Raw genomic sequence first — 9,761 nt, forward strand, 5'->3', positions numbered from 1 at the left:
GAAGGGCCAAAGGCCTGTTTCTGTGCTGTAATGTTCTATGGTTCTATCCTTTAAATTGCGCGATGTTGCTGTCTTCACTGGTGGCTGTGAGTGAAATTTAGTGACGGTTTTCTTCATCATCACTGTCTTTTTGCAGTTCTTCCTCTGCCTGGCCCGGTTTCACATCTTGGGCATCTGAAAGGGGAAAGGCACCAAGGTACGGTTGTGGAAGTGGGAGGTAGAACCTTACACCCTCTGCGACTTGTAACTCAGAAGAGATTCTGGAATGAGGGACAGGTGGAATGTGAATTGGAGATTAGTTGTGAGGAGGGTGTCATCTTCAAATGATTGATCTTCAGGGCTGGGTTGGGGTCAACAATTGCTATTCCAGTAACGAGCAGCACTGTCTCCTTTACGGGGGTTAGGCCGTGCAAGCTTGCCAATCTCCTGGTTAGCTCCTGCTGCCTCCAGTCATGGGCTACCTAGCCATGCAAAAGAGAGGAAATTACGTCAGTGAGTGAGGTAAAATGTGTTTCAGCGATGTGGTTGTTATGGTTGAATAGCTGACAGTGTGTGCAGGTTTTGATGTGTGTTTATGAAGCTTGTAGTAATGTTCACTGTGTGAGAATGCAGTGGAGCATAAGAATGTTAAGTATGAGTCCTGATTAGTGGACTTGATGACAACCTGACCATTTATGTGAGGGCATTGAATTTCTAGGTCCTTGAGGCTTAAGTCCTGGCATTGACCTCCATCGCTATCATTTTGAGCTGGCTGGCCTCCTAGCCCCCTGAGGACACAGGACATTTCTCCTTTCCATCACTGTTAAGACAAGCATTTGTTATTCATCCCTAACTTCCCCCAAGAAATAGTGGCTAGCCGATTTATTGAACCACTGCAGTCCTTGTGGTGATGTTAGGCTTCCATGTTTTTTACCCAGGGACAGGGAAAGAACGGCAAAATCCAGCTCCTCCGCCAAGCCTTCCAGTACAGCATCTGAAAACTTGTCTCCAATGTTGTACCATTCCTCACTGTTTCACTTGCTGTATGACTGTCAGCAACTATTCCATTTACTGCACTTTCTTTTTAGGAGATAAAGGCTAGTTTTAAGATGTATTAGGAAGTTACAATCTTAGGCTCCCACTGATGTCAATAACCAGCGTACTTATCACAGAAACCCTACAGTGCAGAAGGAGGCCATTCGGCCCACCGAGTCTGCACCGACCACAATCCCACCCAGGCCCTACCCCCACATATTTTTTTTACCCGCTAATCCCTCTAACCTACGCATCTCAGGACTCTAAGGGGCAATTTTTAACCTGGCCAATGAACCTAACCCGCACATCTTTGGACTGTGGGAAGAAACCGGAGCACCCGGAGGAAACCCACGCAGACACGAGGAGAATGTGCAAACTCCACACAGACAGTGACCCAAGCCGGGAATCGAACCCAGGTCCCTGGAGCTGTGAAGCAGCAGTGCTAACCACTGTGCTACCGTGACACCCTAACCACTTAGTGCTGGCTGGATGTAGCAATCACACTAATAAGCAAACAGCATGAAGATGACCTGCTGCCCAGATTTCGCTCAACAGCTGAGGGTTAATCATGCATCACAATCCCTATGCCTGCTTTGGAAGGCTATTAAATCGCAGGGGAGGCGATGGCCTTGTGGTATTATCACTGGACTATTAACCCAAAACTCAGCTAATGTTCTGGGGACATGGGTTCGAATCCTGCCATGGCAGATGATGAATTCAATTTGAATTCAATAAAAAATATCTGGAATTAAGAATCTACTGATGACCATGAAACCATTGTCGATTGTCGGAAAAACCCATCTGGTTCACTAATGTCCTTTAGGGAAGGAAATCGGCCATCTTTGCCTGGTCTGGCCTACATGTGACTCCAGAGCCACAGCAATGTGGTTGATTCTCGGGCAGCTAGGGATGGGCAACAAATGCTGGCTCGCCAGTGATGCCCATGTCCCATGAATGAATAAAAAAAACTGTTTAGCTCCCTAATCATATGAGAGAAAGGACAATAAAGAGGTTTTCAATAGGGACACCACTGGTAAATTGATAGTCATTGTACATTAAGAGAAGGGAACCAGGATTCTTTCCACTTAGAAAGGAAACTAGAACTAGAGGGCACAGCCTCAAAATAAAGGGGGGTCAGTTTAGGACAGAGTTGAGGAGGAACTTCTTCTCTCAGAGGGTGGTGAATCTCTGGAATTCTCTGCCCACTGAAGTGGTGGAGGCTACCTCGTTGAATGTGTTTAAATCACGGATAGATGGATTCCTGATCGGTAAGGGAATTTGGGGTTATAGGGATCAGGCGGGGGGGTTATAGGGATCAGGCGGGTAAGTGGAACTGATCCACTTCAGATCAGCCATGATCTTATTGAATGGCGGAGCAGGCTCGAGGGGCTAGATGGCCTACTCCTGCTCCTATTTCTTATGTTCTTATGTTCTTTAGCAGAGACTGAGGGAATGGAAGAGACGCTAAATAAGTTTTTTAACTTCAGTTTTTACAGACCCAATGGTTGTTGAAATTGTAGATTCACCAGAGGTCAGTACACAGCAGTCAGCGGAACTTATAAATCTCATAGATATGATACTGAAGAAGTTCCTCAAACATAAGGTAGATGGAGCACTGGAATTTATACTAGAATCTATAATATGGTGGGCAGACAGTTAGCTCAGTTGGCTGGATGGCTAGTGTGCGGTTCAGAATAACACCAGCAGGGCATGTTTAGTTCTCTTTCTGGCTGAGGTAGACTTGGAAACTGCCTCCTCTCCATTACCTGAGAGTAGAAGGCAATGGCAAACTCACACTGACAAAAGCGACCAAGAAAACAGCTCAAGTTGAAGCATTTGCAGACTGTGAGTTAAAGACCTGCCTTCAGGCAAAGCACACGTGGCATGGCATACATAATATGGTATGAAATTGCTAAGCACTTAGATAAACCTACACTACTCGGGGATGGTCAGTATGGATATCTAAAATGTTGGCCATGCTTGATCAATCATATAAAAATCCTTTGGAGAAATAACAAAGATAATGGATAAGTGAAATTGATTTGCATGAATTATCATAAAGAAATTGGTACGGTACTACATAGGAAACTTGTTAGAAAAATAGCAGCAAATGGAATTAAGGGGAATGTGGCCAAATAGATAGATGGATGGCTGGTGGATAAAAAGCCAAAAGGATAAAAGGAAGTTTCTCAGACTGGAAGGATGTGGTAAGTTGTTTTCCACTGGAGCCCTTTTGGGGCCAATCTCATTTATATTCATAAATGATCTAGAATTATGGAAAGAATATCCACATTTTGCTGATGACAAATTATCGATTGCAAAAACATGCTTTTGGATGACACAGAAATGATGATGGGATGGACAGATAGTGGGGATCAAAATGGTCAGATTTTAAATGGAGCAGAGGGATCTTGATGTGCAAATACACAGGTCATTAAAAGTAAATATGGCCATAAGAGAGGCAAACAAAACCCTTGATTTTACATCTAGAAACATAAAATACAAAGCAGTGAGATGATATTGAATTTGTACAAGGCTAAGCTACAATTGAAAAATTGATTTGCAGTTTTGAACGGTCTATTATATGGGTTTGGGGTGTAGAATAGTGCTTAATTTCAAGCAAAGCCATGGAGTATATTTTTATTAATAATTGTGTCAAATTTTAATTTGTCCTCATAAATTATTAATGGAAAAATGTTTCATTGGTGCCTGTTTTGACCATGTATACAGGGTGAAGATAGCAGGAAACTTTTACATTTTCTGGCATCTATAAGCTGCAGATCAGATAAATGGTGTCTAACATTGTTGAATTTGTTTAATTAAAAATTGATCAGTGGCTAACTGAATGGATTTATCAGCTTTTAAAAACTGATAAAATTCAGTTTTAGGCAGTCCTAATGTTTACCGAGCTCCGATACAAATTGTTATTTCAATCTCTGTATAATGAGCTTACCACATTTTATCTGCTGTTATAATGCATCAACTCTGAGCATTCCACTGCCATGTTGCATACGTTGTCATTCACCATATCACTTCAGATTAGTGTAAATCAGAGCAAAATTGCATTTTATCTGGTTTAGTTGTTTGGTTTATGAGAGACTTGCATTTTTCATTTTATCTTATTACATTCATTCTTTCTAAATTGTTTTTGAGACGACTCCTTTATTAGCATTAAAGCCTATTTCACATCCCTTTTAAATTGTCACAGTGGTTGAGATGACTACCAGGGGTTTTCGTACTAATGATCTGGCTGGTCCAAGTTATAGGATGCCAATTTTAAAATGGCACAAACCAGTTTTGGTTGATCTGTTTTTGACTTTATTAAAGTAAACGCTCAATATAATTAAATCTAGCCACTGTAGCTAATTCAATGTAAATGTAAAATAGTTTCAGCATTTCCTGCACTCTGAGCTTTATATCAGATGTGTTTCATCATGGAACAAATATAATAAAAGGGGTGCTTTACTGATATTTTAGATTAGACAATATGTCAACCGATTAAGTGCTAGGATACAAATGAAGTATTAGCTGATTAGGATCAGTTGTTAGATTGGATTGAAAAAATACATTTTGACGAGTAGGCAATGTGAATTGTAGTTACCAAGAGTGTGGGAATAGACATTGCAAGTAACAATCTGAAATGGAATGTTAATGCAACCAGTGCATTCCAATAAATAATAACAATTCTTTATCTTTCTTCACTTTGATAGAACCTCTGAGAAATATTGTGCTTAAAAGGGAAGGAAATAATATTTGTTCAAATAGCACCACCCTCCTCCGTATTTAAAGTTAGTAAGGTGTTTTGTGAGATACTTATTGTCCTCGACAGAGACTTGCTTTGGTAGTGATCCTATTCTCCCGACAACCCGAGTGATGCCACTGGCTGAAGGGGAGAGGAGGCATTCAGGAGTAGTTCCACTGATAACAATAGAGATAGCAGCACAGGCTCTGGCTTTGGATTGGCATTGAAGCCACTTGATCCCAGGATAACTTGCTGCATGAAAAGGATTTGCTTAAACCGAGGTGAGGTTCTTGTACCTAGAGGAAAATCAAAAGCTCAGTCACCTTGAATTATCGAGCCACACCTAACAATTTGTTGGATAAAAATATTACAAAAGACCTGGGTCTTAGTTGAGGAAATGGTATAAAGTACCGAATAACATCAAGGAGAGATTATTTTTAAGGGAGTGTGAACAGATATGGAAATATAATAGAACATCTGCCTTTGAAAATATATTGGAATCAGTTCTTGTATATTTCTAATAATTCATAGAGTTGGAGAAAAAATTGAAATCATAGCCCTTTCGCTATTCTGGGAATAAATATGTGAAATATGAAATTGTGCTGTAAAAATTATAGTTTGGGAAGGGTTAAATGGGTAATAATTTTTCCACCTTAATACACAAAAGAAAATGAGTATGATATTGCTTTTTCTGGTGCTTAATTGAGTATTTCTTCTTTTTCAGGGGGCCAAGAAGCTCTGTCCACAGTGCAACACCATCACATCCCCTGGTGATCTTAGACGTGTGTATTTGTGAAGGAGTGGCATGTGGGGAAAAAAGGCCACAGTTGCCCTGAGGCCAAGCTAATCACAATGCCTCAACAGGAAGAGGACCATGAACAATTATGGGGTGGCACCAAAAAAAATGTACAAATATTCCATTTTTGTTTTTCTCTTAAGTGTGTGGAAGGAGAGAAGCCGCCCATCCAAGAAGAGAACTTGATAATGCTGTTTGTTGTATTAATAAAAAAGGAACCCCTATTCCCCCATCCGAGTTTTATCAGATGATTGATGCCCAGAACATACACACAAACTCCTCCATAAACCCTGTTGACTGGAGCTACGTTTACCAGAAGACATTCTGGGCTGTGCATTGTGAATGGACCTGTACTGTGTTCTATTGTGGTGTTATAGTGACAAAACAAAACAAAAGATGAAGCACATGTAATATAAATTATGTATGTTTACACCATTGATTGTGTATAAATGGAATAGACTTATGAACAGTGCATACTAATAAGTCCTTAATCATTTTGAGAGAGAAAAGAGAAGTAAGATGCATTAAATCTACAGTATTTTTTACCCAGCCTGCCTAAGATTTAAATGTCTTGAGCAGTTGGTTAAAAAAGAATCTGGTTTAATGAATAATTTGTGGTGTATATTTCTCATTCAGATTAAAGGAACAACTTCAGTAATGGCTGTAATAATACCCATAACTTAAATACTAAAGGATGTAGACAAGTTGGCTTGTCTTAGTTGTAACAAATGGGCTACTTGTACTGGAAGCCTGACCCATTTAAAATATCAGGCTGCCGCAGCAGCAGACCCCTGTGGGAGAACCAGACTGACCCCTCTGTAGAGGCTCCAGCCCACTCCCTAAGGTGGAAGCTGCGTTAGTTCTTGTGGACCAGCGTTGTGCTGTGTGTCTCAGTTGTACCAGAATATGTAACCAGTTATAATGTTTGTTATTCATGTGAAAAGTCCTGGAATATACTGAAGAACTTGAAGGTAGATTTTTGAGCAGAATGCAGATATTCTGTGATTACCAGTTGCCTGTAACAATTGGCAACCTGCCCTTTCACAAAATGATAACTAAATTGGCTTCATTTATTGTTCCTGACAACCTTTCGAATGTTGCCAATTGGTAAAGTTTGTATAGCCCATCATTATAGGTCTCACAGTTTTAGTGTTGTCTTGTTAATAAGGTGGTTGGACCTTGGTTGCTGGTTCTCTTTTGTCTTACATTTATGCTACATTCTGGGACAGTCACTAAAATGTGCAACTCACTATAGCATGTAAGATGCTTGGCTCCCAAGGAACAGATTATAAAAGGAGTAGACAAATTAAAATTCTACTTTGTTCTTTACAAAACACATGTGGGCCATGACACATACACAGGTCTATAAAGAAATGAGAATTTTATGAATTTATTGTAGTAATTGACCATTGATGTAAAAAGAATCTCCCGGCCAAAGCAGGCTATATGGTGACCTTTAAACATACCCTTTTGATGTTGGTTGGACATAGTTGCAATTCCTTACAATTTTATTTCCTTTCTTTCTCTTTAATAGCCAGTTGCTGTTTTGATGTTTCCGATCATCCCTTGAGCACTGTATTTTTTAAAAACAAATGTTGCCACAGTTCATGTAATATGGCTTTAATGGACAAAGCTTGAAATATCCATTAACACACTGGCATTTGCTAATAAAAAGTTCAAAGTCCTTGCAGAATAAACTGTGGTTGTCTGAGCTAGTACAGAACCAAATGGTTTCGTTGTAAATCATCTCTCAATTCGCTCTTTACGTGTTGCTTATTATTCTAGGGTTATTGCTTTTGAAAATAGATTCACGTGGCTTATCCTTTCGCACAATTGTAGCAGTGCAAATCGGTTCTGAAATATTATTCCAATAGAAGTACTAACAGTAGTGTCAGCCCACTTGGAAACCAAAGCAAGCCAAAAAGTCACGGCAAACAAAAATAAAAGTATTTCCTCTTGTTAATGTGGCCATTCTTGGCACATTTTCGCAGCAAATCTTTATCTTTGGGTGATAGTTTGGATCAACCAATGTTAGATTAACTTCTTCGATTGATCGTTAAGAATCCAGAGTCGAATGATTCCAGTAGTCTCGGGCCAGTAAATCCATAAAAACTTGGCCTTAAAAATGGTACTAATTTACAACCTTCCAGACAACCCACCTAACCATCCATGAACAAATATCAAGGCCAGTGATCTCAAGTTCTGGAAGAAGGAAAAATTACAAACTTCGCAGTTGGCCAGTAAAGCTGCTTGTGTTGTGAAACTTATAGGTCATGCACTAAGTTAATCAGTTAGCATTACGTATCCTGGTATTGAGCCAAAGTAGCGACATTTGCGGTTAGAGTTTAATTAATGGGTTGCTCGTGCTGTGTGAAAGTGCACTGTCGGGGCAATACTCATGGATGGCAGATATTTCTGATTTGAATGGGTTTTTTTTCTCAATGTGTTGAACTCTCTAATGGCAATACTAACTGGCCAGTTCATCAGATATGTACCACTACATATTAAGTTGCCACTTTCAGTTAGGTTCCTGGCATATGTTTGGCCCTTTAGCTTAAAGATTTTGCTCTTTTTTCCCGAAATGGGAATGGTTCCAGGTAAAGTTTTTTCATTCCACTTCATGAGGTACAACAAATGAGGGCATTTATTTGATGCCAATCACATCACAATAGGAAACACTGCTTTTCTCATCCTTCATTGAGTTTCTTTTGTCAAAATCTCATTATTTTATGGCTCTCATTAACTGTGATGGGCAGATTAAGTGAATGATGTGCAGACCAAAATTGTGACTGGGTGCTCGAGTATTTTTTGCCATCCTTCCACACTTTCTCAATTCTTTTTAATGGTCTTAGAGAAGATATGTGAGACCAAGACAATGCAACTCATCCTGCAGGGAGGAAACTTTCATTCTTTTCTTGCCAACCCAGTTCAGATCAAGAACTTACCATGTGAGGAAATTCCAGCTGCCTGACTCTAGTTTTCCTTTACCTCTCCTTCAAAAAAAAAGCAGTAATAGTTCTTGCGTAATTGTATCAGGATGTATTTTGTTTTGGCGTTTTTCAAGTTGAGAGCAGATTGCAGTTGACACCTAACGTAGTTGGTTTTAAATCTTTTGTGGTTTTCTAATCACAGAATGTGTATTGTTCGCATCCAAGAGGCCATATGATCACCTAGTGTTCAGTGTGTGCAAGGTATTTCTTATATTCAGTCCACAAGAGCTACTCCAACTTAATATGTACCCTGCTTGAATTCTTTAATGTAGACAAGGGGGTATAAGTTGGGTAATAGTATATGTGTGAGAGGAATGCACTCGCTAACAAAAGTCACGTATTTTTGTTAATCTTTTATGTTGTTCCTTCCGCATCTTTATTCTTTATTACAATTTCTTTTCACTTAGCAAGTGTTTCTATCCATCTTTGGTAAATGTGCATCTGATTTATGTTACGTATGGCGACACTGCTAACAAAATCCCACTGAATCCCATGCTACTTAGATAGGAAGAGATTGTGAAAATTTGTTAAGACGTTCATGTAAAGCATCCAGTTCAAACCGTGAATTTAAACACAACAGGAGGATGCTGTGTAATGAGCATCTTTTCTAGCCAGATGGGATGTGATGGTGGTGTTTGTGGCATACCTTTCATAATCCTTTTCCACTGGTGGTCTGCAATCAGGATTCGAAAGGCTTGATTCAAATGAGCAAAGAAAAGGGATTTGACCGTATTAGTTCCTCATTAGCATCATATTTCTGAAGAACTGCTTAACTTCTCTATAATGCTCTATTCACTGCCAGACTTGTAATCAACCAACTGAAGCGAGTGATTTTAAGAGGCAGGCACCCCTTGTAGTCAAAGTGATAAACCTAGTTGGGGGTTAAGTGTTCACTTACTCAGGGTATTGACCTACCTTGATCTGAGCTCCACAGCTGTTTCTTTGCCTCACACTCTCCCCACCCACCACCCCCACCCGGAAAACGTTTTCCTATTTAAATAGCAACGTAGTTTACGGGTTGTTTACAACTCTTTTGGACAAAGTGAAATAAGCTCATTCCTGATGTCCCTGGTGTTTGTGCCAGTTGTACAATGGCAAGTCTTTGAATCGAAATCCCAGCCAGTACAGATGGAGAATAAAAACAAATTGACACCACCACCCAGACATTCTTTGTTGCCTGGATGCGCATGATGTTTATCAAAGACAGATTAGCGTGGAG

General features: G+C 39.8%; 1 protein-coding gene across 7 annotated transcripts in view; it reads left to right on the forward strand.

Moving 5' to 3' along the window:
* The window catches only part of rnf220a (ring finger protein 220a), a 463,658-nt gene extending 456,354 nt beyond the window's left edge, over positions 1 to 7,304 (forward strand). For 5 of the 7 annotated variants that reach the window (XM_078218667.1, XM_078218665.1, XM_078218666.1 and 2 more), the window contains one exon: positions 5,481 to 7,304. In XM_078218667.1, the coding sequence (XP_078074793.1) occupies positions 5,481 to 5,552 (72 nt within the window). In that variant the 3' untranslated portion in view covers positions 5,553 to 7,304. The remainder of the gene's footprint in view (positions 1 to 5,480) is intronic. The other 2 variants (XM_078218669.1, XM_078218664.1) reach the window with 2 other exon arrangements.
* Positions 7,305 to 9,761: the final 2,457 nt, after the last annotated feature.

Source organism: Mustelus asterias, chromosome 8, assembly GCF_964213995.1.
Source record: "Mustelus asterias chromosome 8, sMusAst1.hap1.1, whole genome shotgun sequence".
Lineage (NCBI taxonomy): Eukaryota > Metazoa > Chordata > Chondrichthyes > Carcharhiniformes > Triakidae > Mustelus > Mustelus asterias.